General features: G+C 42.5%; 1 protein-coding gene across 2 annotated transcripts in view; it reads left to right on the top strand.

The window, feature by feature from the left end:
- sp4 (sp4 transcription factor) overlaps window positions 1-18,263 on the top strand; it is a 69,514-nt gene that overhangs the window by 48,667 nt on the left and 2,584 nt on the right. For both annotated transcript variants that reach the window (XM_060942616.1, XM_060942615.1), the window contains exon 5: window positions 13,713-13,912. In XM_060942616.1, the coding sequence (XP_060798599.1) occupies window positions 13,713-13,912 (200 nt within the window). The remainder of the gene's footprint in view (window positions 1-13,712; window positions 13,913-18,263) is intronic.

The raw sequence follows: 18,263 nt of genomic DNA, 5'->3' as shown, positions 1-18,263 counted from the left end.
ATTAACGTTCTCGGAAATGTGCACATGGTCAGGCAGTTTATTCGAAAGAAATGGAGCATGTGAAGAAAGACACAAAACCATAATTTTTCAGTCTTTAGGAGACCGGGACAAACCGGATAGCACAAGTAGAGGAACGTAAGGACTGAACTTGTTCTGCTGTTTTAAATGTGGAACCGTGAGCGCACACACTGACCCAGAGCAGTGAGCAGACGCACTACAGCACCCACGGGTTAGGTGGATTGCTCATGGGCGTTTCAGCTATAGATGCAGAGGAAGGGCAACGCACTGTTCATTCACTCCACCAGAATCGAACCGGAGAGCTTTCGGTTCCCAAACCTGCTAACCTTTAGGGTACCAATATAATAAGAAATGGAAGATGTGTCGCTAATTCATAATCTCATCTCATCTCATTATCTGTAGCCGCTTTATCCTGTTCTACAGGGTCGCAGGCAAGCTGGAGCCTATCCCAGCTGACTACGGGCGAAAGGCGGGGTACACCCTGGACAAGTCGCCAGGTCATCACAGGGCTGACACATAGACACAGACAACCATTCACACTCACATTCACACCTACGGTCAATTTAGAGTCACCAGTTAACCTAACCTGCATGTCTTTGGACTGTGGGGGAAACCGGAGCACCCGGAGGAAACCCACGCGGACACGGGGAGAACATGCAAACTCCGCACAGAAAGGCCCTCGCCGGCCCCGGGGCTCGAACCCGGACCTTCTTACTGCAACAGCGCTAACCACTACACCACCGTGCCGCCCCCTAATTCATAATAAAAAAGAAAAAAGTAATCATTATTAGTCAATTGTTGGGGTGTAAGAGAATAAAACACTTCAGGATATCCTGTTAGTGGTGAAGAGTAACTACTTTGCATCTGGCCACATCACACCAACCTGTTCTTGATTCATTTCCTCTAACAGCACGTTATGTTTTATATTTAGGGCTGTTGAAGTGAACACGATAACACGTTAACCAAATTACTTTTAACGCCACTAATTTTCTTTGACGCCTGATTAACGCATGCATGTTCTATGCCCCCTCCCCTGGAGTTTGGGGAAGCAGGAAGTGACATAGCGCGAGTGAGCGATGTAGCGAGTAGCTGGTTGGTGTAAGTCATGATTAAGTGCACTTATGTACAGGATCAACTTATATTGTTGCATTCTGACTGTTTACAAAAAACGTGTGTTTTTTATATGCTTTTGATGATTCAGTGGGGAGAAAAGAGGACATCTTAAGGTCCAGGTGTGTGTGTGTGCGCGCATAGGCGCCAACTTCATGTCAACATTGGGGGGTCAGAATTATGTTCTTGCACCGTGACGTCATGACGTCAGCAGTGTATGTAGTTGAATATCAAAGACTCAGTTGTAAGTCGTTTTCATTCATTACTATTCACCGTTGCAAGTGGGAAGCGCCCATTTTAACGATAACTTATGATGCATTAAAAAAAATCTCACGACTTTAAACATTATATGAAACACAATTTATTCAATAAACAAATTTAGTTTAATGCAATTTTCTTTTGGATGAATTTGGCAGGGCGGCACGGTGGTGTAGTGGTTAGCGCTGTCGCCTCACAGCAAGAAGGTCCGGGTTCGAGCCCCGTGGCCGGCGAGGGCCTTTCTGTGCGGAGTTTGCATGTTGTCCACGTGGGTTTCCTCCGGGTGCTCCGGTTTCCCCCACAGTCCAAAGACATGCAGGTTAGGTTAACTGGTGACTCTAAATTGACCGTAGGTGTGAATGTGAGTGTGAATGGTTGTCTGTGTCTATGTGTCAGCCCTGTGATGACCTGGCGACTTGTCCAGGGTGTACCCCGCCTTTCGCCCGTAGTCAGCTGGGATAGGCTCCAGCTTGCCTGCAACCCTGTAGAACAGGATAAAGCGGCTAGAGATAATGAGATGAGGTGAATTCGGCAGACAACTGACAAGAATAGTGCAAAAAAAAAACGTTCACCATACTCCATAAAAAGGCTTAAGCACGTTAAACTTGTATAGATAGTTTTCACTGACGTCACGGCATCCTGGGGAACGCCCCCCAACCGCCATCTTGGTGGGCAAACAAAACGGACCATGTTTTTTTAATTATCAATCACTTGGCGCGCTCGTGTATTTTACTTACTGAAACTGTCTTACTACTATATGAATACTGTGCAATATTACTTTGCATCTGGTGGCTGAGTAGAAGGCCTATATTTCTCTATGGTTTAATATGATTTAGCCTAACCAAACTCCAAAGCCTGAAAATGACTTCATCAAACTTTAAAGGCTGTCTGATATATACAACTTTTATATATTCTAGCATTAAATAGACTGTTGAATGTTATGCAACCGTAATAAGTTGATTAAACACAAATCAAATCATACAGAATAGACCTAAAATGTTTTTCAAAAATGACTCTTGCGTGAGCGATATTAAGTGTACATTACAATGTAAACGTACACTCAGCGGCTCCAGTTAGGCATTCTCTAGAGATTGTTTACACAATGTTTTGGTTTCCAAAAACAAACTTAAACACAATTGATTGTTTATTTAAACAACTTACCACTTATAAAATGATCGGAGCAGACTCTGCTGTGTTTGGAAGGCTGAAAATCCTTGCGGTAGATTCTCGCAAGCCATAGATTTCTCCTTTGTATGCTGAGTTTCTTTGTTTGCTCGCCTTCGTGCTCCCATACAGTGGGAATTCCATAAAAGCTCCGCTTGACTTCATCATTTAACCTATTACAACAGCCGTGAATACAACAAGTTTGCACCATTGCTAGCTTTAAATAGTAGTAATGTAACTATAAATGTAAATAATATATAAATGAATGTAACTCGCACGCTACAATGTGTGCTCAGTGACCCGTACGGTAAGCTAGCCCTCCAAAATGGCCGCCACCAGGGAATCCCCAACTCTGTGACGTCATGTGAAAACTATCTATATCCGCATCGGCTTTAACACAAACTTCAGCATCCAAATTCTGCACAACATGATCACCTTCATTGCTGGTGGCTGCCGGCCTATTGGTTCGGATAATCCACTTGTTCATTTTGCTTCATTTCTATGTTCACTGTTCAGTGAAAACGGTTGCGGGAGGCCACACAGAACTTTTCGCCTCAGTAGTGCTGCCTTGGTTGCTACGCAACGAACCATTTTATTTATTTATTTATTTATTTATTTAATTTTTTTGCCTGGGCCGCATAGGCCTAGTGCTATGCAGTGTAAATTTTGCAGAGTGCAACCTGTCAATCACTCACTGCCAACCATTGGAATATTGCAAGCGGAAAAGGGGGCGGGTCATGTCCGATCATAACATTTTAGGTGACGTTTCTATAGATTACTTATTTTGCATTCAAAGCTAGGCTATTATTTGTTTAGTTGGTTTCAATCGTCAGTTAACATGAATTCATCTGTACTGTTTACTACTTTTTCACATTTCATTATTAGGGTGTTTTTGCCCCCCCCAACTTTATCTTTGGGGGGGTCAAAAAGGTCCGTGCCCCCCCCCCCCCCCCCCCGCAGATGGCGCCTGTGTGTGTGTGTGTGTGTGTGAGAGAGTTTGTTTTATTCTGAGAAATACAGTATGTGAGTGATGTAAGTGTTTATAAATGCAGTTTGTGCTCCTGAATGTTCTGTATATTTACCAGTGAGTTCTTGTTTTTTACTGAAAAACATCTTTATAAGCTGTGTGGCTGCACAGATGTATTTATTTGGGTTTTGTATTTTTATTTTCTTTATTTAAAGATAGCCACTACTATTCTCCAGAGTCCACATCACCGAGTTTGTTTAGTTTATTTAATTGGATAGTTTGAGGCTGGAAGTTGAGGCCAGGACTCGAGGAAATTTGTTCACACTGAATTGTGCGAAACCCTCACAATTATAACGTTAACACTGCTTTATTTTTTAAATGCAGTGGGGGAATAAAATAACCACAGAAGTAATTTCTGCTTTGTTCAGCCTTATCCTTCCTGACCTGGTCAAATACATGTGCATAAAGCAAGCAGATTTGTCCACGCCCACTCGCCAAAACCATAGAAAATATCCCTTTTAAGGTCCATTTAGAACAGATTTTTTTTAAAGTGCTATTAATCGTGAGTTAACTAGGGACAATGATGTGATTAATCGCAATTAAATATTGTAATCGATTGACAGCCCTAGTTTTTTTTTTTTTTTTTTGGGGGGGGGGTTGTTTTTTGTTTTTTGTTTGTTTTTCTCCAGTTACATCATATGATGGTTATTGAGTTACACTACCATTCAAAAGTTTGGGGTCACCCAGACAATTTTGTGTTTTCCATGAAAAGTCACACTTTTATTTACCACCATAAGTTGTAAAATGAATAGAAAATATAGTCAAGACATTTTTCTGGCCATTTTGAGCATTTAATCGATCCCACAAATGTGATGCTCCAGAAACTCAGGCCCTGTCCACACGGCAACGGATTCAGGTGAATCCGATACAATTGTTTATCGTTTCGGCCTGGCGTCCACACGGCACCGGCGTTTTGGGTGCCCCAAAACGCAATCTTTTTTGAGAACGGGTTCCAGAGTGGAAAGATCTGGCAACGTTGCCGTTGCGAAGTTGTCTGGATGAGTAGAACGGATTTGTTTACGATGACGTCACAACCACATGACTGTGAGTGCTTCACGCCGGGTAGAAGTGTAACGAACTCGATGCGAGTCGTCAACAAATCCTATAACTTGGTTCATGAAACGCGCTTACAAAATATTTTCACTGTGAATATTTATTGTGTAATGGTGCAAAGTGAGAGAGAGAGAGAGAATAGCCCTTAGGGCAGAGTCAATCCCGCCAGCAAAAATAGGTAACAAAAAAGGAGCGATCTCACCTCTTCAGATGTTGGTTTAAGTCCTACAATACATTCCTCAAAAAGGGCGTAGAAGAACAAATTAATCCATCAACGTGTAGCATTCAATTTATTCCGGACCATTAAAGACGCCGCCTTCCGCGTAGAATCATACGTCATCCTCGCCGCCATATTGGATGGGTCAAAGCGGAGAATAAAGATGCCTCATTCATGTGCTGCATTTAACTGTACCAACAGGTTTACTGTCCAAACGAGATCACATGGGATTACCTTTCACAGGTGAGACTGGAAAAATACTTTTCATTGTATTTGGTCATTATAACGTAATTTTACGAACAGATTTTTCTGACTTTGTGGCTAATATGAAGTCTCGTGCATAATAGTTTATGCGCATGCGTCCTTACTACTTCTATTGTTCTGGTGTCTCCGAAGGGACCGTCTTACAGCACCCCTAGAGGTGTGGCATGTGTATTGCATCGTTTTCAGCAAGCGTTGCGTTGCCATATGGACCTGATATTTTACTGATCATTGCCCATGTGGACGCGATATTTTTTTAAATAACATCTCGTTGCCATTGTCGTGTGGATGTAGCCTCAATCTGCTCAAAGGAAGGTCAGTTTTATAGCTCCTCTAAAGAGCTAAACTGTTTTCAGCTGTGCTAACATGATTGCACAAGGGTTTTCTAATCATCCATTAGCCTTCTGAGGCAATGAGCAAACACATTGTACCATTAGAACACTGGAGTGATAGTTGCTGGAAATGGGCCTCTATACACCTATGGAGATATTGCACCAAAAACCACACATTTGCAGCTAGAATAGTCATTTACCACATTAGCAATGTATAGAGTGGATTTCTGATTAGTTTAAAGTGATCTTCATTGAAAAGAACAGTGCTTTTCTTTCAAAAATAAGGACATTTCAAAGTGACCCCAAACTTTTGAACCGTAGTGTATGTTCTGACACGGACGCTTACACAATGCCAGAAGTGTAAATAAATCTTCAGTGAATCCACAATCGACAAATATGCAGAAGATATGATGAGCGTACGTGCGTGCGCCCACACGCGCGCACACACTCCATTTGGCAAATCATTTACATTCATATTTATATTTCTGTATCTCGTTCACACCCCTATCCAAAACACAGCTAATAAAGGAAACAATCCAACTGTAGCTCGTTTTCACTCTTCTTCATCCTCCTCTCGTTATGGGCCTTGTTAAAGTGAATGTTATGCCCCTAAACCCCACTTTTTTCCTTGTACAAAGAAACAATCATTATGTTGATTGACCGTCTGTTTTCGAACCATAGCTGATCCAAAAGGCCTTAAATTAATGGAAAATCAAGATCATCAGCCGATTTTCACAGAATCTGCCAAGACTGAACCAGAAGATCCTGAAGGGGGCGTGACGTCACACGTGTAACAATTCAGGTGTCAGTTTCGTTCATGTGCACAGCAGTGGTGAGGCCAGTCTCAGTATGGAATCGCGTTTTGGAGAGAATTCTGATAGTGATTAGGATTCTTATATGTCGGATGAAGCAGCAGATAATTATCAAGGATATTCCAGAGTAAATGGTTTATCTTTTCGAGCCCTCAAGACGAGAAACAGATGCTAGTTCAGTCAGTTCATGACAGTCCCGCTCACCGCCGATAGCGCACCACCAGCCAGAGAGAACTGGAAACACAGATCGGTTTGTGGATTTTTATTCCAAGCTGGCTGCTGCAAAATACAGGGAAAATATTTACACGTACCTCAATAAATGCGGAAATATAATCTTTAAAACGTACATTTATTCAATGTAATTATTGAAAGAAAATAAGAAGTGTAAGATAATAGAGGAATCGACGAGCTGTCCAAGCGTCAGATCAGATGCCATTTATTAAATAAGTGGGTTTCTTTTTACTCCAATAATTCCCATGTGTTCGTTCTGGTGGTGGTGGTGAACACTTGATGAATCAGATTTATTATTAGTAGGCGACACGAAATCTGCCCGCTTCGTTTGCACAAACCTCGCCCACTGTCGCTTTAGTGTCATTTCTCAGAAATTTGTGAACTGAATGTCCTGCTGTATATGGACCTGAACATCCAAACACAACGCAGAGTTTTCACCTCGTTATTTTTGTAAGATTCCTACAGCGATATCCAATTTCAGTGAGTAAACAAGCATGGAGTCAGATGAACCGAAATGACCCAGATAACCGGGGTTCCACGCGTGACGTCATATGAGATTAGCCCTGGGGCAAGGCTGCCTTTTTCCGGGATCCGGATTCCGCGATTTATCGATAGTTTTGTGTTTGATAATAAAATAACAAAGAATTAATATTATATTTCCCCCTGATTTATTAACTCATTTTGGTCGTTACTAATGATATATATTCGTTTTAAATATATTCATTACAATAAGGCATTACATACACTTTAAATGTGCATCAGAAGAAGTATTTGTCTCATAGTAATTACAGATTAACAGATTTCCTTTATTGTCATTTTTATGCTGCACATAAAAACAAAATTGTGTCACACTTCCACCAGTCAGTAATTCAGTGCAAAAAGCCTGTCAAATTTTTATTAATAAATAAGAGCACAAATAAATAAACTAGGTTATACTAAATAGAGGGCGGCACGGTGGTGTAGTGGTTAGCGCTGTCGCCTCACAGCAAGAAGGTCCGGGTTCGAGCCCCGTGGCTGGCGAGGGCCTTTCTGTGCGGAGTTTGCATGTTCTCCCCGTGTCCGCGTGGGTTTCCTCCGGGTGCTCCGGTTTCCCCCACAGTCCAAAGACATGCAGGTTAGGTTAACTGGTGACTCTAAATTGACCGTAGGTGTGAATGTGAGTGTGAATGGTTGTCTGTGTCTATGTGTCAGCCCTGTGATGACCTGGCGACTTGAGATTGACTTGACATTATCTCATCTCATTATCTCTAGCTGCTTTATCCTTCTACAGGGTCGCAGGCAAGCTGGAGCCTATCCCAGCTGACTACGGGCGAAAGGCGGGGTACACCCTGGACAAGTCGCCAGGTCATCACAGGGCTGACACATAGACACAGACAACCATTCACACTCACATTCACACCTACGGTCAATTTAGAGTCACCAGTTAACCTAACCTGCATGTCTTTGGACTGTGGGGGAAACTGGAGCACCCGGAGGAAACCCACGCGGACACGGGGAGAACATGCAAACTCCACACAGAAAGGCCCTCGCCGGCCCCGGGGCTCGAACCCAGGACCTTCTTGCTGTGAGGTGACAGCGCTAACCACTACACCACCGTGCCACCCGACTTGACATTATTCCGGAGGATAATGAGACTAACAGCTTCTTGTATGCAGTTCATGTTCTCTGGTTTAGTAGTCTGATTGCCATGCGAAAGAAGCTGTTTAACAGCCGAGTAATCCTCCATCTGATGCTTCTGTATCTTTTCCCGGACCGCACGACTGTGAACATGTCATGAGAGGGATGAGTAGGATCCTACACTGTGCTGTGCTGTAATTTATTTCTTTACATATCCCAGCTTGTTAAGAAGCTGGGGTCAGAGTTCAGGGTCAGCCATGATACAGAGCCCCGGAGCAGAAAGGGTTAAAGGCCTTGCTCAAGCACCCTACAGTGGCAGCTCGGCGGTGTACGAGTGCTTCCTTCCTTCCTACTTGTACATTTTCTCTTACTTTCGAATAACGACGACATTAACATTATGCTGTTCAGTCAAAACTATATTATATTTTAAATTCTTAAGTGGTGGTGGTGTTCTTCTTGACAGTTTGGCAGCCTTGTCATTTTCTCAAACTTGTTTTTCTTAAACCATCCAAACAGCCCAAGCTGCACACTGCTTGTTCTAAGGTCTCATTTGAGGGAAACATATTTACGTAGAAAATTACATTTTTGATTCGATTGCTTGACTAATGATCTAATAATGTGTCCAAAACCAAACCTTTTTACTTTTTGCATCGTGAACACAACTTGCTTCAAGGAAACGCTGCTTCACAGAGGGGAAAGACGCTGCGTGTGAAAGACGCATTTGTGGTTGCTTTCACTTTGACCTGAAAAAAAAGAGGGGTTATTTTTGCATTTCGGTTTTGATAAACTGATCATGTAATGATTAAAGCACGTGGTGAATTGGGCTCTGAGTCACCTTTTAATATTTGTATGAAGCATGTAGGGCTGATAATTTTAATAATAAATTTCTGCATGTTTTGTTTGTTTGTTTTAAATATATTGCCTTCCCAAATAGGAACACAAAATAGCACAAGTTGTTTGATCAGTACTGTGCAAAAGTCTTCGGCATGTGCAAATAAACGCTGTAGAGCAAAGAGGCCTTCAGGAATAATGAAATGTTTCTACGTTTACAAAAAAATCCTATAAAGAGCATTAAACAGTGCTCAGAGAAATAGTCAGTATTTGCTTTAAATAAAAATAGTAGTCTCAGTTTGATAAGGAAATGAGCTGTAGGTTTTACTGAGCATCTTCCAGAACCAGCCACAGTTCTTCTGGACACTTTGACTGTCTCACTTGCTTCATTTTGCACCAAAACCCAGCAGCCTTCATTATGGTGTGGGGGTCTCTTATATACAGTAATACACTGCTTTCTTTAATGGCAAACGTTTTCTTCCTCATCTCATCTCATTATCTGTAGCCGCTTTATCCTGTTCTACAGGAACGCAGGCAAGCTGGAGCCTATCCCAGCTGACTACGGGCGAAAGGCGGGGTACACCCTGGACAAGTCGCCAGGAATGTAGAAGTCATAAAATAGAAATCTATAACCGTTTGTATTAGGGGGGGGAAAAGGGGGTGCTAATACTTTTACACAGTGCTGTATGTGTATTTATGATATGGCACGAGCTACTTCCGGTAAAATCGTGCGCTCCGATTGGTTCCTTGGCGGGCAGAATTTTCCCATAATCCCCGTGGGCGATTACCAGAGGTGGATCAAGTACACAACTTCATTACTTAAGTCAAAGTACAGATCCCACTGGTCAAATGTTACTCCGATACAAGTGAAATTTTTACTTAAGTTAAAGTACTGAAGTACTTGCTTTTAAAAATACTTAAGTATTAAAAGTACATTTTCTGTCAACGCATCGTTGTATTATTGCCACAACGCTAACAATACCCAACGCCGTTACCAAAGACAGAAATGTGAATTCACAAAATGAACGCATGCTGTGCCGTCATGGTGGTTTAACGTTAAGCTAGCTAGTCAGTGAAACTCCACCTGACATGCTAGCAAACTCTTCAAACTTGAAATCATATTGGGTAGCTAACGCTACTAGAAAAGAAAGATTTCTACATTCTGTTTATTTGGCAAAATTATGCTAAAATATATTTCTGAAAGGACTTCAGATAAGTTAACGTTATTCATGTTAGCGTAACTCTGTTTTTACATGCTAACTAACAGTGTCCAAGTTAACTAGCTATGTGTAAACGTTAGCCGTGGACAAGCCTACGGCAACTTGGCGGGCAAGTCCATAGAAAGTCATTTGACTAACCAGACTACGTAGCTATTGCAATGTTATCGCTAGCTCTAAAAGCACACACAACTTCATTGGAAGCTTTCTCTTGGAATAAAACATTTTATATACCTCAATATGCCTCCACAGGTCGGACGGCGAGTTTTTGTAGGCCGTGATGTGGTTCGTTTTCGGCAAACGAAGCAAACATTCAAAACGAAACGAATCTTTAATCCTTTCAGAAAATTGAAACACGGGTTCTAGGTATGGCCATGGGTGCGTGCATTCCCCAGAAGAACCGCCTCCTTCCATTCTGCCATCAACTGATCGTGTTAAATAATGCTGCTGAGAAATCACTGATCTTGATTTTATACAGTCTATGAACGTGACGTGACCCTAGTGATTACTGATCGGTAGGGTATTAGGCAGAAAAAGAAATTTACCAGTCAAAAATAATATTTTATATAATCCTGATAAGCGCCGCAGGTGCGAAGACGAGCGCCGCAGGCGCGAAGTCCCTCTCGGGGGGTCTGGGGGCATGCCCCCCCAGAAAATTTTTGAAATGTAGACTTCATTTCCTGCATTCTAGGACATTTTCAGGGTGAAATGGCGTGTAATTTTTGATCAGAAATATTGCATATTTTTACTTTGTATTTTTTTCAGTTTCACTCCTGAATGTATCAGATGTATGTATGGTGTCTGATTTGGTAACAAAAGTGAAAAGAAAATAAACAACAATGAATTGTATATAATCTTTTGATCTAGTTACAGTATTTAATAAAAAAAAAAAACAACAGTATTCTATTTTACCATACCCCAATGAAACCCCCTTGTTAATCAATGTATCACACATACCTTTTCTGTCTTTTTGTGGAAAAACGAATCAGTTTTTGTCACATTCAATTTGGGGCGTTTGTTGGGATTCATCTTGATCCAGAAGAGTGAGTCAGCAAAAAAAAATGCGGTTCTCCCGCCAAGAAAGAGGAAACTACAACGCAGGGTGTTTGGCAATTTTCGACCAATCAGAATTCGCGATTTATTCAGTCCGCGTGTTACAAGATTCAGTGCGGGCCAAAATGGCGGAAACGATGAAATATTCTGATTTTTCATTTCAAGTTTTCAGTATTTTTCGTATTAAACTGTGTTTCTTACGATTTGTAAATGATGGCGGAACCACACACGGACTGGCCATCGGGAGTAGCGGGAGTTTTCCCGGTGGGCCGGTGGTTCAGCGTGGGCCAGCGGAGAAAAAAAAAAAAAAAAACAGTTGCGCGCTGGCCTTTAATATGATAAGCAATGTTAACAGTTTCTTTAACAAACTGTTAACATTGCTTATCATATTAAAGGCCAGCGCGCAACTGTAATAAGCAATGTTAACAGTTTGTTAAAGAAACTGTTAACATTGCTTATCATATTAAAGGCCAGCGCGCAACTGTTTTTTTTTTTTTTTTTTTCTCCGCCGGCCCACGCTGAACCACCAGCCCACCGGGAAAACTCCCGCTACTCCCGATGGCCAGTCCGTGTGTGGGCGGAACATAACTGGATTTATCGGATGACATGTGGGAGTATTCATGTGCGAAAATTTTCGGCATTATCGTCCGTTTCAGTATCCGTCTGTGTGTATACTTGCCCGTTGAAATCGGCAATTGCCCGTCAAATTTACGGGTGGACGGGTCTCTGCCTAATACCTTACTGATCGGCTGTCTCAGTGTCACCTGCGAAAAAACTAATCACGTTTTAGAAAAGAAAAAAACCATCCACTTTCAAAGCCGCGTCATAGTAACGAGTAATGAGGACCTTGATAGAAATGTAGTGGAGTGAAAAGTACGATATTTGTCTTTCAAATATAGTGAAATTAAAGTCATAAGTTTCCAAAAAAATGAATGCTCAAGTAAAGTACAGATACTCAAAGTGTACTTAAGTACAGTACTCAAGTAAATGTACTTTGTTACTGTCCATCTCTGGCAATTACGAACTTTCTTTCCAAGGCACCGGCTTTCCATGTTGCAAAAAACAAAACAAAAAAAAAAAAAAAAGATTAGTGAGACAGGTCGATGTGCTGGTTCAGGAATCGTTGACTCCACTCCCCTTTCTGAATTGTTTGAGCTGATACACATAGCTGGTATACATCATCTTGTTTCAATACGTTTTATTTCCTAATGCGGGGCATCCTAACCACGTGTTAGTCTGTTTACAAACCGCTGCTCAGCCGCCAGTTCGGAAAAGTCACATGAGGTCATGCGGGGGTCAGAGATCGCGACCGTGGAGCCACAGCAAACATGGCAGACCACCCAGATTGAACGAAGACTCCTAAATCAAGACAAAAAATAATGATATTAAGGAAGTATCGTAAAACGCGCCAGAAAAGAGAGGGGGGGAAACACGGAGGCTGTCGGTTCCGCCATGTTTGTTGCTACCTCGCTCATTATAATATTATAATGAGGATGAACTTCAGCCGATTTCGTACCCAAGTGCAAACTTGAGCGTGCGGTGTTTTTTCCCAGTCTCATTCTCCTTCACAGGCGTGAGGCAGCAGGCAATACAGCGTGTGATTCAAGTACCTCGGGGTTATTCTAGCTCCACAGGGGACTATTCATCTTTTTAATACATCGACCTGTGTCACTTTAATTGGAAATCAAAAACGGCCGAAACGCAAAAGACAAACAAGTCACCAAGTTATTCAAGAAATGAGCAACAGGGAGCATTCAGAAACCGCTAACTGCTAACAGAAATTCGGTTTTGAAACCGCTAGCCATTTATTCGACATGTGTGACTCAACTATGTCACAAATATGACATGATTTTGAAAGCAGCATCACGCCTCATTATAATGAGCGTCTGTTTTAATCTTAGAAATTAAAAAAAAGCCACATAATAATAAACTCCTTATTACCGGGAAATTTACCGGAAAATATCAGACCGAGGTCTTTTTGTACAGAGGCTCGGGCCGTATAAAAAGACCTCGGTCTGATATTTTCCCATAAAGAACGAGCAGGCGAGGTTAATCAGTAGTTAGTATTTGATTTATTATATTCAACATCTGACATCTGGCTCCCGTTTGCATATTACAGCGTGTTACATTGAGTTAAACCCATAATAATAATTAATCTCGAGGCTGATTAACTTTATTCCATTTTATTTTATTTCATTTCTACTATTGTTTAATTCTTATTATTTTACTTCCCCAATTATTTTATGTAATTTTATTTTCTATTGTTTACTGTTCTGCTTTTACTTCTGTAAAGCACTGTGTATGAAATGTGCTATATAAATAAACTTGCCTTGCCTTACATAAACTCTTGCGTGTCACGCATTCAGTAATGAGATTTTCAGCGAAGTGAATGCAGTAAAATCTCTGCACCGAAAGTTTCCCCACTTAAACCAGTGTGATCATTTAATGGTAAAATGTAAGACTGAATTATAAGTCGTAGGTTGAGCTGTAAACCTGTTGACGTTCCGACAGAAACAACAACGACCCGTCGAAAAAGAAGCAGCACGTGTGTCACATGGAGGGTTGCGGGAAAGTCTACGGCAAGACGTCTCACCTGCGAGCTCACCTGCGCTGGCACACCGGAGAGAGGCCCTTCGTCTGCAACTGGATCTTCTGTGGAAAACGTTTCACAAGGAGCGACGAGCTTCAGCGGCACCGCAGGACACACACGGGTATGCGACACACACACACAAATAAATACCCTTATACCCACTGCTGAAGTGTATGATCTGATTAGTCAGAAGATGTTGATTTAATATTTGAGTAGGAGTATAACGGAAAAGCGTTCAGTCTGATCGTGCTATTGCCGTCTGTGGCCAGGAGACAAGATAAGTCGGCGGTTTTTGGCTGTAGGATGGATGGTATAGTCTCTCTCTCACCTGTCAATCACTGACACCAGCCAATCATGGGCATCTGTGAGTTCATGTATGAGGAAGAAGGCAGATAGCACCGTCCTCCGAGTGCGTTATGCTGCCCTGTGCCGCCCTGAGGCTTGCGCAGGATCACGGTATTAAGGTATATTTAAATAATACTGGCTGGCGTTGAGTGGTATATCAGATATATTCCATTCAGCTAGCATGATACTGAATGAGTGGAAGATTAATTAATTTCAAAATTCTCTCAAAATCTTCCATATTTAATGAAGCAAACCTGGCAGCCATGTTCGTTTACAAATTGTCCCAGTCGCTCACTAGCGTGGAAGTTTTGCGTTTCCGACATGTGACGTCATGTTGTCTTGACACCCATGCAGTATCGTAAACCATATTCAACGCTCATTCTCCATCGGGTAGAGTGATGTAATACACGTAGGATAAGCGATATGCTCACAATATTGCATGCTATCAAACCAAAAATGAAAGAAACCCGCTAGAAGGGAATAGAACACGTTTTTATTCCATCGTAAAAGTGTCCTGTATGTATAATAAATAGAAATACTGATTGTATGATTTTCAATACTGTCAAGAAATCCAGATCCGAGTCTTTCTGTTAAACAGGGATGGCAATTTTCCACCGAACGGCGGAAATCCGCCATTTTGAATTTCAATTTTATCATTATTGTGGAACGTCTAAATCCGTAGAGAAAAGTTTTAGGGGGGGGTTAGGTACCTAACTTTTATTGCTGCTACCGAGATTAGTGTCAAATCGTATCGAAACCACATGTCTCGCGAACAACGGAAGCTTCTATATCGAGTGTAACAATGAACAAGAGGGCTCTGATTGGTCCACTCTACATCCGCTGTACACGCACTTCCGCTTCCCTACTTTCCCGGTTTGGTTTGTTTTCACGACCGGCATTTTTAAAAACACGAGCGAAGATGGAGCAGCATGAAGAGCGGTTGATCGAGGAAGTACGGACATCTATACGACTCCAGTTCTAGTCATTATAAAAAAAAAAAAGTTCTAGTCATTATAAGTAACCGGAGGATAAACACTCCACTAACCACACCCACCAACTACTCCTAGTGACTTCACGCCCCCTTGCGTTGTGCCGGTGAATAACTTTAGATACTTACTTATTTTTATCATGTATTTTTCACACAATATACATGTAAAATGGCTAGAAAATAGGTAGAAGAGGCTAAAAAAGCTAAAGCTTCAGGGGGGCTCCCCCCCCCCCCCCCCCCCCCCCCCGAACCCCCCGTTCGGAGTTTCAGCTGAAATAAAATTTTCCTGTTGCCATCCCTGGTTAAACTGATACCAAGATGCTGTATTGAGGTAATGTGTTGTAGCGCGGGATCACGGCATGCGCCTCAGAGGCCGAACGGGGTGATTACGTTGTGTGTTCTGCAACAACAAGGAAATGGAGTCAGTGAGGCTGTTGAAATGAAATACCGGTAAATCAAGTGTTCAGGGTGCGTAGAAGTCATGGGAGGGTGAGACAACTAACTAGCATTAGCCTTCCGTTGACTTCCATTAATTTCGGCTTTTACGATGTCAAATAACTTCTGACCGTCGTTATTTAGAGAAACATAGTACTGTATGACCAGCTTCATAACCTCGTAACTCACTTTCTGGTTGCGTGATGAACATTTTTGGCCAATTATGTGAAAAATTATGTTGCCAACTGTTAGGGGAAGCCATGGCCTAATGGTTAGAGAAGCAGCTTTGGGACCAGAAGGTCGCTGGTTTGATTCCCTGGACCAGCAGGAATGGCTGAAGTGCCCTTGAGCAAGGCAGCTAACCCCTAACTGCTCCCCAGGCTGCTCTGGGTATGTCGTATGTTGCTCTGGATAAGAGCGTCTACTAAATGACCTCTTTTACTCCTCCAACAAGTTTACAGTGAATGATGACTGAAGGTGATGATACACGGGGCAATCTTTTGGGCAATGTTGCTGGGCAAGGTTGCTGGCAACCAGGTGAGACACAGGGCACCTAATTAGGGCAGCAGACAATTGGCAACAGCCAGTCGGATAAGAGAAGATCTGTTGCCAGGGAGACAGACACCGCAAAGATGGACATTGAAACATTCACAGCTGTCACTTTTGTCTTGGCTTCAGCATTTATTTTGCTCGAGTAAATATCACTTCTGGAGCAAAACTGAATAGATCCTCTGGTCAAAAGATAATCCGCCATTATTTTAGCATTTATAAGTCAAAATAACCCCGATTTTGTTAATAATAAACACTTTTTTTTTTTTTTTTTTTAAATCTCTTTAAAAATGCGACTAACCTCAATCACGTGCTAACACTAATAACTGACACATGCATCACAAAAGCATGATCGTTTAATTCTCATCTCGGCAAAAAGGACCTGGACCAGGAGATGCTGCTGAGGAGGAACAGGGGTGATGGAGCTCCTGAAAGTCAGCCTTTCTTTTTAAGATCCTGAAGTTTGTACTGTTTCGCCTTCGGGTCCCACAAGTAGTCGTGCTCTAGTCTGGCTAACACGACTTCAAAGCTCTGCGAGCATTTGGTCTGGCAAAGATATTAAGCCCAACCGTTTCCCAAAGTGCGTGGTTGACCCGCCTCCCTGAAATGCCTCAGTTTGCTACTGGTCAAAGCCAGAAAAGGCTGTGATGAAGCTTAAACCAATCACATCACTCTTTCCTCTGACGTATGTGACGCAACGGGGCTAACTGGTAGATTAAACTCTTACCGAAGCCGGTCGGGAGCAAGGCGAAAACGTCCTTCCTTTCAATAAATACCTCCAGGGCTGCTCTTTGCTCCGTTTTCAATGAGAACTTGCTCCATGTTCGTAATGTTTCTAGTGAATGAAGCGCTTCCGGCATAGATTCTGTAAACAATCTATGGCTTCCGGTCGCAGTTCTACTATGTCACTGCCTTGAACACGCCTCTACCCAGGGCCGTTGGAGATGCTCAAAGTTGATTGGCTCCCGATTTTTCGGGAGCTTGGAAGAGCTGGAGATAGCTTGCCTGGCCAGACTAAGCTCGCAACAGGCCCTCGTGTTGCGTCACGCTTAAGGCCAATTTATGCTGACAACCCAGTCCTCGCAGACGGTGTCGCAGATAGCGTCTGCGTAGCCCCCCCACCTTCGCAGACGCTCTGCGCGCACCTTCCAAAAATTGTGACCACCGCAGAAGCCTCGCAGACAGCTTCGCAGACAAGAGGGCTCTGATTGGTCCACTCTACATCCGCTGTACACGCACTTCCGCTTCCCTACTTTCCCGGTTTTTGTTTTCACGACCGGCATTTTTAAAAACACGAGCGAAGATGGAGCAGCATGAAGAGCGGTTGATTGAGGAAGTGAGGAAGTACGTACATCTATACGACTCCAGTTCTAGTCATTATAAGTAACCGGAGGATAAACACTCCACTAACCACACCCACCAACTACTCCTAGCGACTTCGCGACCCCTTGTGTTGTGGCGGTGAATAACATCGCGCACGCCTATTACTCCCCGCTCAACGATAAATTACAACTGTCTGCGAAAAGCTATCTGCGAAAGCCTTGTCGCAAGAGCATGCAGAGGCCTTTAGGATGGGCGGGCCCAGGCTAGTCGTGCTCTGTATGTGAATTAGATCAGACGATAAGTTCGACAATCTCTATTACAACTCACAAAAAAAAAAAAAACATGAGCTGCCCATCATTTTTAACTTGACGCAAGAGAGCTAAAGTTATCCCTACATAGCTGGCGATAACTTTCAGCTAACTATGTTAGCAAAAACCACCGCTAGTTCGCTAAATCCCGTTCAATCTCTGTGGAGCGGTGGTTAGCGAACAGCAGTTTACACTCAGCTGAAAAAAACAAACATCGATGTCTTAATTCCAACCTGAGCACATAAAAATAGATGTCTGTTGGTTTTCGAGGCATTTGATGAGGTAAATTCACCACTTTGAACAACTTACCGGCATAAACAGATACAAGTCGTCTCTCTTTTCCTTTGCTCCACTGCCGGAGACGCCGCCATCTTTGCTGAAAATTTCAGAAGCTCTCAGGTGGTCATGTGATTCGCTGCTAGCACTCTGATTGGATGATCTTTACCCAAAATGATGAAATTCGTTCAGATAGAAATGATGTAGCCCAATCTCAGTGGCAAAAGTGTCGAAGGCCCAGTAACACT

The sequence above is a fragment of the Neoarius graeffei genome, chromosome 16, assembly GCF_027579695.1.
Source record: "Neoarius graeffei isolate fNeoGra1 chromosome 16, fNeoGra1.pri, whole genome shotgun sequence".
Lineage (NCBI taxonomy): Eukaryota > Metazoa > Chordata > Actinopteri > Siluriformes > Ariidae > Neoarius > Neoarius graeffei.
Note: the sequence above shows the minus strand (reverse complement) of the source record. Positions and strands in the feature narration are given on the sequence as shown.